We start from the raw sequence: 16,849 nt of genomic DNA, 5'->3' as shown, positions 1-16,849 counted from the left end.
GTGAAATTGGAAAAATGTTGGAAAACTGTGAAAAACTTTCTATTGCTGCTTTTGACCTATTGAAACTGAATTACCCTCAATTCATCAAAATGATTTGAGCACCGACCAAACTTACCTTTTTGATATATGTAATGGAATTATGAAAGGAGATATACCGCTATCTTTGTCTCTCCGTAATCCTGGAAAAATGTCACATTCGCGCTGGATAACAACTGCTAACCGTATTCTTAGATTATATGTTGCTGTTCAAAATCCGTCAACGGCATTAAAAGTGTTAGCTCAGTATGTGATGAAGGTATATGCTCCTAGTTGGTTTGAAATAAAGCTGAAACCTACCAATAAAACAGGATCAAATCATTTTTTTGGAATTATTAAAAAGTGTCGTTATTTACCTGAAGAGTTAAAAAATTTATTAAATCCGGTTTTACAAAGAAATGCTTATTTTGCTCATCCGGAAAATATTCTGTTATCGATGTTGGCTGATGAACAAAAGCACATAAGGGAATTAGCTTTAAGGCGGATATTAAAATGCAGAGCTAATGATGCCACTCTAAATACTGTTCGAGTCTTCAAAGTTCCAAAGCTAAACTTTGATGCGATCAACTATTACGACATGATCGATTGGCATGCAACCGAGATCACAGAGCCACCCTTTACAAAAGATATCACAACTGAAGCTTTAGAACAGATGATAATGGATATTCCTAATAACATTGAATTTTTGAAGTTGCCTTGCCATACTCAGGCAGTAGAAAGAATGATAAAATTAGTTACAGAAGCGTCACTTTCAGTTTGTGGAGAAAAAGCAAGAGATGGCTTTATTCGTACTAAACTTGCATCTCAAAATGATATACCAAAATTTGAAACTAAAAAACACTTCATTATTTAAGTCTTTGATGTGAACTAGTAAACACTAATGTTTTGTTTTTCAAGATTTAAATGATTTATTTGAGTTAATAACATGTTTAATTTGATGATATTGTTTTGTTTACTTTTGAAATGCAATTCATAAACAGTCTCCAGCCGAGAGGAACCTCAAAACAATGTTCAATAAAATTCAAAATTTACACATTGAAATAACTGGATAAAAGACATATTTCCCAACCCCAGGAAAAGTAAAAAGAAGAAAAAAATTTTTTTATGTATAAATTCGCTCCACCCTAATGTATATATTACGTGTATTTATATAAATATATATATATATAAACACATACACATGCACACACATACACACACACACATACACACACATACATATATATATATATATATATATATATATACATTGCGTGCCGTAGATAAACTACATTGTTAAGCAAATATTTACGTATTGTACATATGGTAGATTGCAGCGATTGTTTTTAAAATGCAAACAAACAATAGAAAGGATTTATTTAAAGAAGAAAATTGTTGTTGATGCACTTATGTAATGTTTTAATTAATAATTGTAATGTTGCCCTCCAAAGTGGTGCAGATGTTGAGGTTGTGGTTGGCCGCAACATCTAGATGACAATCAACCGCTACTCGTGTGTTTTTTGATTGCCGGTTCACATTGCTTTATTTTTTATGAGCGGGTGTGATCGTATTAGCCTGAGGATGATCAGATGTTTATTGATAAAATATTTCGTTGACGATTAATATAACATTGTTTGAACGCCTAGTGCACTGGTTTTCAATGTTTGAACTCAAATATAATCCCACCAAAAGCTAGCAAACACAACGTTCTTTTGTTTGCTTTGTTCTTTTTTGAAAATTTGGCTGTTTTTCTCAATATCATTAAAATCTATTTTTTTACAGTTTTTAACTTCTTCAAAAAGCAAAGTCTATATCAAAAAAAGCACATTAGTTATAGGTACTGTCATATGTGACTATGAAAGTTCAGAACTGAAAAATTAAAATCAAATATGACCGTGCTGAAAGTTTAAATATAAAATCCAGTTTAACCAGACACGTGAATGCGATCGTATTTAGTTTACTTAATTATGCAGTGCCTTGCAGTTTTAGTTACAATGTTTTCAAAGAATCGAAGTTCCATCGCGTCCAACAGCGTGCAGAAGAATCGTTTATAATGGATCATATAGCTACATTATATATATATATATATATATATATATATATATATATATTTACAATATTCTATAAATTCTACCGAATGTTTGGCGTTAATATGTTTGTAGTTCGTTTTTTCAATTTTTCTCACTAAAGTTTTTTGGTAACTGGCCATTCAATTTGTTTATGAAACAGCTTAAAATATTTCATTCCGTGAAAGTTAAAAATCTTTTTACAATAATATTCTACAAAATTTGAAAAAAGAATACAATGCATTCCACATTTTCTTAAAAATATTAACCTTTAAAATATCATTTGCTGAAATCTCTCGCGAAACTGAGCTAAGTAATGTTTGTAGATTAAGATTAATGAATTCTTACGTGCAAATCTGTCAACACTTAATTATATTCAGTGATACTTTAAATGACTTATTTTCATCCAAACGGAAAATGCAGAAGAGGCATTCAAAATTATACAAAAAAATAAGATGATCTGATGGCTGGAAAATGTGTAAGATGTTGAAAATGGCGATAATGGCGATGATAGTGATGATGAAGATGATAAAAGAAAACTGATACAACTAGAACTGTATCCACCAATTATTGTCATAGCAGTCAAAGAATCAGAGGTGTAGCCATGAAAGAAAGCTTCTTTAGACCACCACACCGCATATTTTTATTGGGGTTAATTAGAGTTGAATGCTACAAAATCTCTCTAAATTTGATGAATTTTGATTTGAAATTGTTACTGTCCTTCACAGGCAGAACAACGTTTTGCCAGATTCAGATAAGAGTTCAAGTATTGATATGGGAATCATGGAACAAATGTAAAATAAGCAAAAGTAAAAAAATTCTAATTTCAACACAGGATATTTCCACCTATGACACTTCTAATTTGGCTAATGACTTGACGGGATTTCGTAATAATGTTTTTGTTTGATGGCAATTAATGGACAATTCTTACACTCTCACACACCACACACACACACGCGCGCACACACGCACACACACCACACAGTTAGGACAGCAACCTAACAAATCTTTCTGCCTGCCACATCTGGCAAACCGGAGTGACCTGCAGACCATCAATCCCATTCATCGGATTGCATGAATAAATTAAGATGAGTGGAGTTGGTGGGTAGTTCTGATCAAATTTCTCTGCGAAGATTCAAATAATGGCTATGCCTCGTGCAAGAAATAGCTGTCTGGCGACATTTTAAATAATTTCTTCTCTTGCAAACTCGTTATGTATAACAAATTATATTTTCACAATATATAAATGGATGCAGGAATAAATGAATGAATGAATGAATGAATGAATGAATGATTAAATGAATGATTGAATGAATGAATGAATGAATGAATGATTGAATGAATGAATGAATGAATGAATGAACGAATGATTGAATGAATGAATGAGTAAATGAATGAGTGACCGAATGAGTGAGTGAATGAATATAAAATTAGTTGGCAAAAAAACTTTAAAAAATTGATATTAAAAAAAGTCAGGAATAATATTTGCTGCGTAATCCCATTTTACATAAATTTATTTTGGTCTAATGGCGACGTTTAAATTACTTTCCCAATACAATCTTCATCAGTTAATGTTTTTCATCGTTTAAAGTCGGACAATTAATTTTATTTTTAAATCAATTTTGAAATAAAAAAATTATTTTTCATGAGATAACCTTTTAAAAATTTTAAATTATACATCTTAGTTAACTTTTATAAAATAATCATCCAAATGTTTTACAGAATTATCTCCATTTTGTTTTTATATCGCAAATTAAATTATCACTTGTTGACGTGCAATGGTTACACCGCTGGAATCATTAACTCGACATCATCATTATCGTCATCATACTCCAAATAATGACGTCACTATATCATCGTAACATTCAGTCGCGTTTGTAACACTCACTACCGGCGATATCATCTCACTATTCATGATTATATTTCTTATACGGATCATCATCCTCATCATCATCCTCATCCTCATCATCCTCATCATCCTCATCATCATCCTCATCCTCATCATCCTCATCATCCTCATCATCATCCTCATCCTCATCATCCTCATCATCCTCATCATCATCATCGTCGTCGTCACTAACAGTATTTTTGTCATCGTTACACACATTATCCTCGTCATCATCATTTTCATCACCAATATTGTCATCACCATGATCATCACCACCAATACTTTCATCATTATCATCGTCATCATCATCATCAATACCGTTGTCGTCATCATCATCGTCATCATCACCATCGTCATCGTCATCATCATCACAAGTGCCCAATCCATTCTCGTATAAAATTCCATTTAAAATATAGACACCCATGCGCCTTTGCCCAAGTAGACAAATATTGCTTTAAAAGTGGATTTGCGCAATTTCAATGCAATAATAAAATGTTATTTATGTAGCGCTGAATTTCTGCGACGCTATTCGTCGTGCACGTTTCCTTAGTACGAATGAACGTTTCGATTGTGTTGTTGAGCTGCGCATGTCTCCGAGCAATTTGCAAGTTCGGCAATTATGCGCCGGCCTTATAAGCAATTTTCTTTCATTTTATTTTCATTTATAGTTTCGTTATTGTTCCTACTACAACTTCTGCTGCCGTTGTCGTTGCAGCTGGTGTTGTTGTCGTTGTTACTATGGCTGTCGTTGTAACTGTTGCTGTTTTGCTGCTGCTGCTAGCCCAAGCGTAATGCCGTTCTACTCGTTAGCGTGACCATTTGCTGCTTTTCAATAAAGTATATATGACTTCAACATACTACTACTTTTTTTTTTTAAACTAATTCTCTGCAATAAATTCTGAAATGTCGTGCAAAAAAAATGCTTTTTAAATTCTAAAAATTTCATTGACACCTGCTTCATGTGTTATCACCAAACCAGTCCTCTAAATTTCCAAATTTGACCCTGAATTATAAGGAAGATGTGACGTCAAAATGCTCATCCAACTCCCAATCCAAGAAGTGCATGGTGCAAAGGGAGGATGCCACAGGGTGGTTCATTCGTGTTTAAATTCCGTGGCTAACCCAAAATTATAATTATAGGAAGCATTGAATTTATTTTGCGATCAATTTTGTAAAATGTTAATTTCTTTAGCAAGTACTTAATTGCTGCAAAAGGTCAATACACTCGATTTCTTAGAAGTTGTTCAAAGAAAAGTTATTGGCTCAATTGAAATAAAATAAATTATTTTCGTATAAAAAGTGCCAGAACATTCAACAATTTTTTTTATTACAAAACACTTTATGAAAGAAAAAAATAGTTGAATTTAGGAAAACTAAAAATTATTTTTAGGCGTCAGATAATTTTTTGAAGATTATAAATATAATCAACTGTATCAGCAACGCAATGATTGGAAGAGGAGGAACTCGTGTGACGTGGGAGCTGCTGTTGAGGACAGGAAATAAAATAATTAAATCAGTTTATTAAGGAGTTATAATTAATTCTTTCATGTTAACTACTCAGGCATGAAAGTTTTCCATTGAAGAAATTTTTTTTATCAATTTAAAAAGAAACAAATTAAAAAAATTTAACGTATAAACATCAGTTTTATTTCATTCATTATTTCATTAATTAGATACAATATTATTTATTTAAAAATATAAAATTTAAATTTTGTAGTTTAAACAGCGAAGGAAAGTATCCGATAAAACGAAAGTAACAAGAGACAGCAGAGTGTTCTTCAGACAAAATCGAAAAATTTCGTTGCAGTTCTTTTATGGAGTCTGCTGGAGTCATAAATTTTAAGTAAACAAAACCTCTGAAGTATAAATTGAATAACATTTTTAATTTGAATTTTTACAAACGTAAACTGTATGAAAAAATGAAAAGTCGTTGAAAAATGATTAAATCGAAGCTTGAACGAGAGATACGTTAGAAACAACGCATAAAGAAGGAGCCACATCGACCATTAAAAATATTTCAAGACGTTGAATGGAGTTAAAACAAATCATCGGAAAATCTTTTTGGCTCCATAATAATCAACATGATCTGCAAAACAGCAAATTACAACATCATCGATCGTGAGTTGGACAGATAGAAATGGATGTAGAATCAACAGCAAAGTCATCAATCATCAACAACAACAAAACATTCCGCAGACGAATGACGTGATTAACCGAATCAATAACGTGCACAACAACAAAATCAACTTCACCGGCTTTATAAATTTTGCCTACAACAAAAGCAACTACGAAAATACGAACAACTTCGTTTATAAAAACGTTATGAACAACAACGCCGGCCAAAACATTCCCACAAACATCGGCAACAATAATGACAAAGATAAAAATATGGAAGCCCACACCTTCCATAACTACGAATACTACTACACCCGGCACGAGCCTCAACTGCATACATTCCTCGTTCCATACTTCCTCAACAACCCGCCATCAAACTCAAACAATCATCAACATCCTCTTTTCTCTCACTACGCTCCACATCTCACCACCACCCCCATCACATCATCCAACTTCACCAGCACATCCTCCACATCATCCACCATCATCCTCACCTCTCTCTTGATGACGTCAATTATCATAGCGGCAGTGGCGGGTAACGTACTCGTGGTCATATCAGTCTTCACCTACAAGCCACTAAGGAGCGTCCAGAACTTCTACATCGTGTCGCTGGCGCTTTCTGATCTGCTGATCGCCGTGGTCGTCATGCCCTTTCACGTCTTGTACGGCCTGGAAGGTTGGTCACCCCACCCCATCCCACCCCACCAGCCCATTCTTGTTGTTTATCATTTTAATCGTTGCATCTCATTCCATAATAATGTCATTAAGGTTATTGATTGGAGCGCAGAAGGGTTGCGTGACTCTTGGTAATAATAATTTCGTCAAAGGTCCCACAGCCATTTATAATACTTATAAGTAATTACAAATCCATCTCTTTCTACCTTTGTTTGGTGAACATTCGCGAACGACATCAAAAGAAAATTACTCCAATAACATATTAATAAAAAAGTTGTTTTTCGTTCATCTTGAATGTTCACCAAATGTTCACCGAGCTATGTTTCAATCAGTTTTGTCCAAGAGATTTATTTTATTTAGCTTATTTGTATTTTTGCTCAAAAAATAATCTCAAAATAAAAAAATATTTAAAAATTTCAACGTGAATGGCAGGTGAAATTTGTACTGCAGTCTAATTAATTAACATATTTTTTCTTTTTTAAAAAAAAATCTTCTAAGGCACCCCATGGTGGCGGCATTTGTGGGAAGCAAAACGGGAAGAGATGTTGGTACCAGATGGTGGGAGGGCTGGCCATTATTTGCGTTTTAAGGGTCAGCATTGGAAATTATTTTAAAAATTTCAAATTCTTTCAAAAATTGGCTAAATTAATCGTACAGTTACATGGCTCTGGTTATTTTTAGACAAGGGAAAGTAGTAAAATTTCAAAAAGTTGCTGTTGCAGGTAACAAAAATGTTTGTGAAATCACAAATTGTTATGATCACGTTGTAAATGGCGTTGTTATGTTATAACATTAATTGAACAAATGATCATTGTTTGGCTAATTTAACTTGCTTGAACTTTAAACGATCTAAAAGTTGAACAGGATCCTCGCTTGTCACAGACATTCATAATTAACAAGACGAGCAATCATGTTAATTATGGACTATATGTACTGTACTGTGCATACATAGATCGTCAAACTTAACGTAAATAGAGAAAAAGATCTCTTAACTATTCTCTTAAAATTATTCAATTTTTAAGCATATTAAAATATTCATTATGTTTCCTTCAAAAATAAACTAAATAAAAAATACTAATTAAACAAAATAATTAATGAAAATATTATTAGTAATTAATTTTTTTTTCAATGTTAATATTTTGCAAAATTAGAATGGCGATGATTTCTTGGAAAAATATGAGAATCTATAAATATAGGATGGAGGGGATTAAATGGAATTTTTAAATGGCTACCTTTATACTTTTGCAAAAAAAAAATAAAATTTTTCAAAATGGTAATAATAAAATAATTAAGATATTAATATTTGACAGCATCCTTTATAATTTTGAATAATTCTGAATAGTTATGAATAATAAAATAATATAATTGTTTCAGGTAAGTGGTCATTCGGTCAAGCGATGTGCAACGTGTGGGTGACTTGCGACATCCTTATGTGCACCGCCTCCATACTCAACCTCTGTGCCATTGCTGTCGATCGGTGAGTACCAGTAATGATAATGATGCTTGGTGGTGATGCTTGGTGGTGATGCTTGGTGGGGATGGTGACGATGATGACGACGATGACGGTGATGATAGTGATGACGACGAGGAAATGATGATGATGATGATGATTACGATGATGATGATTACGATGACGTGAGGCTGGAGGGGATGACGATGAAAAGGATGATGATGATGATGATGATGGCGGTGATGATGATGATGATAGTGATGATGATGAGCAACTACTGTGACGTGATGACTACAAAACAGATTTTTTTTGAATTTCATATTTTTGGTACATTAACTTTTTTGACCTCATCACAACAATTTCTTTCTAGCCATATAAATAAGCGTTTTTTTTTCTTAATGTATTTATTTTAATTTTTTTTGAATGAAGGGTATTTGGTTTTTGTTTTTGAGCAAAGCTTTCTACAAGAAATTATTCTCTCAGACTAATTTTTCTTTGTTTTTTTATATAATCCTTTTTTAAATCTACAACTTTTGTTTTAGCTTTAACTATTGAATACAATAAAATACAAGAATACAAGAAAATACTCTCTCAATACAAGAAAAAATTTTGAAAGAATTTGATGTTGTAGTACAGTTGATACATACATGTGGCGATGTTGATATGCTGTTGTTGTTAACGTTGTTGTTGTTGTCTTTATGTTTTTGTTGTGTTGTTGTTGATGTTGCTGTTGTTTTCATGTTGTTGTTGTTAACGTTGTTGTTGTTGTCTCTATGTTGTTGTGTTGTTGTTGTTAATGTTGTCGAAGATGATGTAAATGCCTTATTGGCGATACTTTAATGTCATTGAGATATTGTTAGCCTATTTATGACTCCCATTTTTCATTGATAATATTTTTGTTTGAACCTCTTTTGAATAATAAATGTCAGTTGAATGATGTTCAGTCTATATTTATATAAAACATATTTATAAGATAAAAGTTTATAAGACATTTACATTTAATATTTGAGTTTGTATATTAATCATGAGGTTTTGTTGGTGGCTCAGTATAGACGATGTTAGCGCGTGGTTACTGTCAGTAATGCTATCATCTTTTAAAAGCCAGTTTTTCTTTTCAAAAATGAAAGTTTTAAAATAATGTTTTCAAAACCCTTTTACATAGATGTTTTTTATCAGGGGTGTCTTGTTTTTTGTTTGTAACTGTGTTAATTTTCATCATTAATCATGCAATTAATTTTAACTAATGCAATCAGTTTTAAAATTAATTTTAATTATTGAAACTAATTTTAAAATTAATTTTAGTAAATGCAATTAATTTTAAAATTAGTTTTAATTAATTCAATTAGTAAACGAATAGATGCGGCTTAATAACAATAAGTCTTGCAAAGTTTTTTTTCTGAAATACTTAATTTTCTAAAAATGAAAAAAATTGTCTGAGAAGAAATTGTTGAGCGGCAGCGACTCTAACGACAATGGTAACGCATAAAAAATTGAATGTCGTCGAGGAAGTGGCTACTGTAATGGCGTTCTTTTTCATTTTCCACCTCTTATTGCCCTTGTTTGGACGCACTCATTAATCAGGCAAGTCTGACTGCAGATTAATCACCAACGACATTTTCTCTATTTTTCAGATATTTGTTTGTTCTATTTATTGTCTTCCTCTTCTTCCTCTTTTTCCCCTTTCTCTTCTTCACCGTCATTTGCTTCCGTGTCATCTATCATTTAATTTTACGCTCAGTTGGCGAATGTTTAAAAATTTTAAATCTCGAAACAAATTAATCAGGCGTTACAGAGGTAAATTTTTACTTTTCTTTCTCCGATGGATTTCGAAATGGCAAAAATGTGCGTGGCATGTTTCCTTGATGGTACCGCTGTAAGTGATGCTTCGAACGTGCAACTGTCTTCAATGAGGTTTCATGCATTTTGAATGGCCCAGAGCAGTTTATTTAATTTATTTAATAATGTTGTGTTTAAAAAAATGTTGTTTTATTATGGTTATTATAAGTTTTTAAGCCCCTTGTGTTCTTTATTAATGTAGCCGATGTAGTATTAACGCTTGGACATCCATCAAAGTGCCGGGATTAATATCCACTTTGTTCGCTGGGTGTCAATGAAATTTATAAACGGTCAACACTTTGTTGGACAAAAAACGATGTCGCCAATTTTAAAAACAGTTTTTTAGTGTTTCCAAATTTGGGTTACATTAAAAAAATTTAATACAATTTTTTAAAATGAAAATTAAAAACATTTAAACTGTTTTGCCATGAATGTGTTCGCCAAGTTTAACTATATGCGACACGACGTTTTAAACTTCCAAAATAAATTTCCTTCATTGTTTGTTACATTGATCGAACATGAAGTACTTGTCATGTATGTGAAGTGAGATTAAATTTTTAGGCAAGTAATTTTGAAGGCGGACTTAGTTGCGAGGAGGGATTCGAAGGAGGAAGCTTGGTTTCGTGTGGGTTGCGTGCGATAAGAGTTTGATGCACTCCAATCATTAGTGCTGCAACGATGGAAAAGAAGACAACAAAAGAACAGATCGATCAACATCAGACCTCAGTTCAATTTGTTGGTTGCAACAAATTATGTTGCGTCGGAGGTTACTTTGGTAATCTTTAAAAATTTCATTACTATCACATCAATATATATCAAAACTCAAAACAGCAAATGACGTCTCTAAAGAGATATTGCTCAAATTGTTCGTTTCAACCAAGTGCGTTTTTAATTTAGTTAAATGCGAAGTTCATTTTTAAAGAGTGTATATTCAATCTGGACGACAAATAAGTTTTGAACGAGAAGATGGAGTTGATGCCATGTTATTAATGATGAAGCGATCAAACGTAGGAGGCAGGAGTAGGAAAGAAGTTCAAACCGCTGCTGCTGCTTCTGCTGCTGCTGCTCCTACTGCTCCTGTCAGTGTGACCCTTGCGTATGACACGAATTCATCATTGTAGAGTTTCAGGACGCTGATTTATGACAAACTTGTTCATTTTCATAGTTCAATCTAGAAAATTGTTTACACGGGACAGATAAAATTAATTGCAATAAAATATTTAATATAATTAATTGCAATAAAATATTTAATCTAATTAACAATTCAATTTATTGAGAATTTGGTTATCAATTCATCTAAGCAAAAATGTAATTAATTTGAATAAACATTTATGTGCTTTTGCTAAAAGATTTTCAGTTTACCAGGGCGTCGTTGTCATCTTAGCTGCTGTCACTGCAAGGCTTCATCCCAATTCAACAGCTTGCTTTTCAGATACTCATTTTAAGAAATACTAATTAATTACATTCAAGTTACATCCATATTACATTTACAATACATCCATGTAAAATCCATATCCATTTATTACATCCATGTTTAATCCATTCTGCTATCACCTCCTTCTCTCTGCCAACTGCTCACACAATTAAACGCCACAACGCAATCATTTTACTGCCATCAAACTCACTGAACACTAACAATATACAATACAAACGTTGTATATATTGTATATACGTTGTATATGTTATATATACGTTGTGTATGTTGTATATACGTTGTATATGCATTGTATATACGTTGTATATGCTGTATATAGGTTGTGCAGTGCATGTTAGTTTCCGGGGTTACGATCTACTGGAAGAATAACTTTGCGTACTAAACGATGCCATGTTGGTCGTGCCACACAACTGGATATTATCGCCACAGTCCTATTCCAACTGGCACCATGGTTATACGTTGCTCTGATGATGTTGTTAATTTTCCTAATAATTTTATTATTCTTTTTTGTTATATTTTTTGTTAAGTTTATTTTTTTATTCATTGTGTTTATTATTTTTATGAATCTGCTTGCATTGCCGTTGTCGTTGTTATCGTGTTGTTGTCGTTGTTACTGTTGGTGTTGTTGTTGTCACCGTTGATGTTGTTATTGCTGTTGTTGCCGTTATTGCTGCTGCCGTTGTTGCTGTTGTCGTTGTTACTGTTGATGTTGTTGTTGTTGTCGTTGTTACTGTTGATGTTGTTGTTGTTGTCGTTGTTGTTGTCGTGTTGTCGTTGTTGTGAGTGGAATGGAAATAAGCAGCGGTCGTCATCTATGACAATAAAACGAACATCGTTAGTTCCGCTTACGCGGACGAGAAAATTAACTGTAATGAATAAGGATGATAATTATGCCGGCGTCTAAGAAGGAGGTGATGATGGTGATGACGATGATGGTGGTGATGGTAATGATGATGATGATGGTGATGATGAGGGTGACGATGATGGTGGTGATGAGGGTGATGAGGATGACGATGATGAGTTTTATGACGGTGATGATGATGAATATGTTGATGAATCCGATGTTTTTCTTATTGAAGATGATCATGGAGTGAAACTGAAATTTTTTTTGAGTGATAACATTTCCATTGCCTCAGAATTTTTTGTGACCGTGTTGATCAGAAACAGGTTTTGGTGGATTGAGTTTTGAGAGGAAAATTGACCAGATGGGACGGATGATGATGCTAACGACGACGATGATGATGACGACGATGATGACGATGATGATGACGATGATGACGACGATGATGATGACGACGGCATACATGTGGGTGACAAATGATGATTGAATGTAATGGTAAAGAGGAAGATGATAAGGAGGATGATGAGGAAGATGAGGATGGAAATTATGAAAATTTTTCACGAGAACAAATGTTGCTAGATCGCCGATCTGACCAGCTAAAAATAATGACACGTGCATGCGATAGGAAGGCCATATGTGACGAGAGTAATGGCAATTTGATTGAACATTTTAAAAATGGTAGTGACAACAGCGGCCGCAAAAACGATGTAGTAGCCAAAATAACTAATCATATATATACTTCAAAATGTTCAGTCACGTAATCTTGATTGATTTGCCGCATTGAATTATTAGGCGGCGTGATGGCTCAATGGTTAAAAACGCCTGGTATTGCTGCTGCAGTGACTGCGTTCGAATACAAAGAGATCCTCGCCTATCGTATGCAATGTGTTTGATGCGTGGTTTTCACGCGTATTCATATACGCTGTGTGTGTTTGTCGTTGAAAACTCTGAAACAGGCGCAAAAGAGAGAGTAACCTCTAACCTTTAACCTTTTATTCGTTTATTTCTGTAACCTCTTTAATTATTTATTGTACTTTAACAACTATGTCTTTATTCTTTTCCTCATTTGACTTTATATAAGGATGCCCGTTATCTGATTAAACTTACTTTCTTTTGTATTTCAGGACGGTCTATGCAAGTTGCGTTCTTATTTGTTCTCCGTTGACCACTTTAAATGTTATTTCATTGCAATTTATTTGGCTTCAAATGAATGAACAAAATAGAAAAATAATAATATTAATATGAGTGAATTGTAATGGCTGAAGGTCTGGTTTCGAAATGCACATCAAGCAGTTAATACATCGATGTCATACATTAAAATGATTTTTATAAATGATTGTGATAGCATTAATTGATCTTTAGTTACTTAACCTTGGATTTCATTGCATCACGTCACCTCCTACAACATCAAATCACACGCACTTACACTAAATGACATCCAAACACATCCAACCAATAACATCCAAAGTTAGTTACATCACACTCTGTCCAATAACATCGCATTACATTTTATTACATTATACCGAATGCAATAGCGATCTGCTATCACTAAGCATGATGAATCGCCTTGAAAATTCATTTTCCAATTTAATTCTTTTTGAAATTGCCGCCGCAACACAGGGTTCATGAAAATGTCAACCAATCAAATTCAATTTGACGATGCAATCCAGGGAGTGTCACCGACCAATTACATTAGCGCAGATTCACGTTTCAACTTTCGAAGACGCGCCATTTCGCATTTTAAAATTTCTTTCCCACCCTAACTTTCCAGCTATTTCCTTTGTATGTTAATATTTTTCAGGGTTTTTTCTCACAATTTCTAAGAGTTAAAAAAAATTTTTTTTTTGTAATAAATGAAAAAATAAAAGTATAAGCTCGTTTAATCGTTTTGAAATTAAATTGGTCATTCATTCATTTAATCGTTCATTCATTCATTAGTTTGTTTGTTCGTTCGTTTGTTCGTTCATTCATTCATTCATTCATTCATTCATTCATTCATTCATTCATTCATTCATTCATTCATTCATTCATTCATTCATTCATTCATTCATTCATTCATTCATTCATTCATTCATTCATTCATTCATTCATTCATTCATTCATTCATTCATTCATTCATTCATTCATTCACTCATTCATTCATTCATTCATTCATTCATTCATTCACACGTTGAAATACTTCGTAGAAATTTAATTGATAGTGGAAGGGGCAAGTGGTGTGATGTGTGGTGGTGGGATGTGTGGTGGTGGGATGTGTGGTGTGGGATAGTGTGGTGTGGTGTCGATAGACGAGACGAACGAATGAATGAACGGCTGACCCTGATGCGAAAGCTAAAATTTCATAATTGAAAATGTCAACGAAGATCATTCCCATAGAAAGATGCATTGAAAAGTTGACGAACGAGAGTAAGCACTGAATGAGTTGCGTTTCTATTCTCGCATCTCGTTACTTATAAACCCAAGTTGTCTTGGGGAGACGTTGATGTAACTTCGTCGTTGATGTAATTGTGATGTTGATGTCTTTCTGGTGTTAATGTAGTTGTGCTGTTACCCTGATGTGACTCGGACCCTGAAGTGTTCTTACCATGTTGATGTGATAATTTTGATTGCAGTTACTTTTGCGTTTGGGGAAATGACTTTCATTAAATAATTTAAAAATGCTTATAAAATTGAGTCGTAATTTTTTTTTAATATAAAGTTGTGAAAATGTAAATTTATTTTTGACTTTTGAAATAATTTCTCAAAAGGATTTTATGACGTTTTTAGGTTGTCAAAGATTATTAATGTGGGTAATTATTATTAAACTTTCAGAGGTAGTAATCTTCACGTCATTGCTGAACTCTTTTAATTAATTGTTCTTCCGTTCGTTCTCCACATCCTTCAATTTTTCCAGCTTGATTTGCCAAGTGAGCTCTGCATGACGTCATGCCGACAACATTTTTGTAAATATGCAACAGGAACATCTACCCGAAACAATTATTTAGTGACAAATGCTCTTATTTTGTGAACGAACGAGTATAGTAAATCGCGAGTATAACAAGATAGAAGTAGTAAATGAATAAATGGAGCAAGTAAAATAAACAGAAAGTATAATAATTGAAGTCGGACGAGGACGCCAGCGGAGAGGAATGATGTGTCGTGATGGAGATATGCGAGTCGCACGTGACGTGCCTCGCTACATCTTCGTACAGTCGTCCTCGTCGCTACTTTTGCTGCCGCTGCACTGCATGCGGTCTGCGATGATTGAGGCTGATATTGATGAGGTGGTGAGCAGAAAATATGAGGCGCGGTGAGGATTGCATGACAATGAGTTGAGGCTCGTTCGGATGACGTTGGTTGTCGTGTGCTTCTTCTTGTTGAAGCCCTTCTTTGAAGAATATCAATCTACTACATGCATCGCTAACATTGCTCTTGCTCACTAAGTTACTGAACAAGATTTTTACAACTGCGCTAAAAAAATCTTGAAGGCGCCAGAAATTTATAATGAAATGAAAATGTTCATTCACAATATTTAACAAGTGGACGAAAAAGTGAAATTTGAAATTTTTACATTCATTTTTACGCGCACACATGATTTCAATTAACCTATATGTTAATATATTCTAAACAGTCAGTCGTTACCCATACTGCTTCATTTCTGACGAAGAAAGTTTATTTTGTAACATCATCGTGTGTGTGTGTGTACGTGTGTGTGTGTGGTGTGTGTGTGGTGGATGTGTGTGGTGTGTGTGTGTGTGTGAACTTTCATCAATCGGATGAACGCAAGTAATTGTTAGGATGTTTTCAATTATTTTCATGGTTTTAATTACTGACAGGTTTTCCTCGAGGATTATTTCAAACAATTTCAACAATACTGTAAGGAAGAGCCTTCCGAATTCTATCAGAGTATTCGCAAATAAATTAATTTGTGAAGTTGTAACTAGACGCATGAAACTTCATGAAGTGAACAAACATTTCCTGGTCCTCCTGTCAGCCCCTATCTTTATTTTGTTGTTGATGTTGTTGTTGTTGGTGGTGTTGTTGTTTTTGTTGCTATTGTTGTTTTTGTTGTTGTTTCATTACCATTGTAGTCTATTTTATTGCAATTTTTGTTGTCGTCTTGTTTTTATTGTTGTTGATTTTGTTAATGTTATTGTTGCAGTTGATGTGGTCGTCGTTGATGTTGTTATTGGGGTAAATGTTGTTGTTGTTGTTGATGGTGTTTGTGTTGGTGATGTTGTTGCTAGTTTCGTAATTGATTTCGTTGTTTTGTTGTTCTTTTCCTTCCTCTCACTAATTAGTTTAAGATGGCAAAGGCCTGCAATAAAGTGCCTTGGATTGAGTCCATGCAGTTCTCCAGCATGTTCTCTTTCTACATGCCGCCCCTATCATTAACGTACCTTTGTGATTGTGTAAAATAATTATGAAAGTGTGAATTTTTGAAAAATTATTTAAAATACATTATTTAAAATTATTTAAAAATTATTTAAAGATTATGATTATTGAAATTGCAAGTGCAAATAATAAAACCAAATTATAGACATAAATG

The 16,849-nt window shown here is 33.5% G+C and overlaps 2 protein-coding genes across 2 annotated transcripts; both read left to right on the top strand.

Annotated features, from left to right (window-relative positions):
• Nucleotides 1–187: 187 nt before the first annotated feature.
• Nucleotides 188–889, top strand: HELRODRAFT_166029 (hypothetical protein; the record flags this gene model as incomplete). The annotated part of the gene is made up of 1 exon (XM_009033067.1): nt 188–889. One exon carries the CDS (start codon nt 188–190, stop codon nt 887–889), a length of 702 nt encoding a protein of 233 aa, XP_009031315.1.
• Nucleotides 890–6,588: 5,699 nt separating this feature from the next.
• HELRODRAFT_70948 (hypothetical protein) lies at nt 6,589–8,240 on the top strand (the record flags this gene model as incomplete). The annotated part of the gene is made up of 2 exons (XM_009032947.1): nt 6,589–6,760; nt 8,134–8,240. 2 exons carry the CDS (start codon nt 6,589–6,591, stop codon nt 8,238–8,240), a joined length of 279 nt encoding a protein of 92 aa, XP_009031195.1.
• Between the last annotated feature and the right edge of the window lie 8,609 nt (nt 8,241–16,849).

Source organism: Helobdella robusta, assembly GCF_000326865.2.
Source record: "Helobdella robusta unplaced genomic scaffold HELROscaffold_9, whole genome shotgun sequence".
Taxonomy (NCBI): Eukaryota; Metazoa; Annelida; class Clitellata; order Rhynchobdellida; family Glossiphoniidae; genus Helobdella; species Helobdella robusta.
Note: the sequence above shows the minus strand (reverse complement) of the source record. Positions and strands in the feature narration are given on the sequence as shown.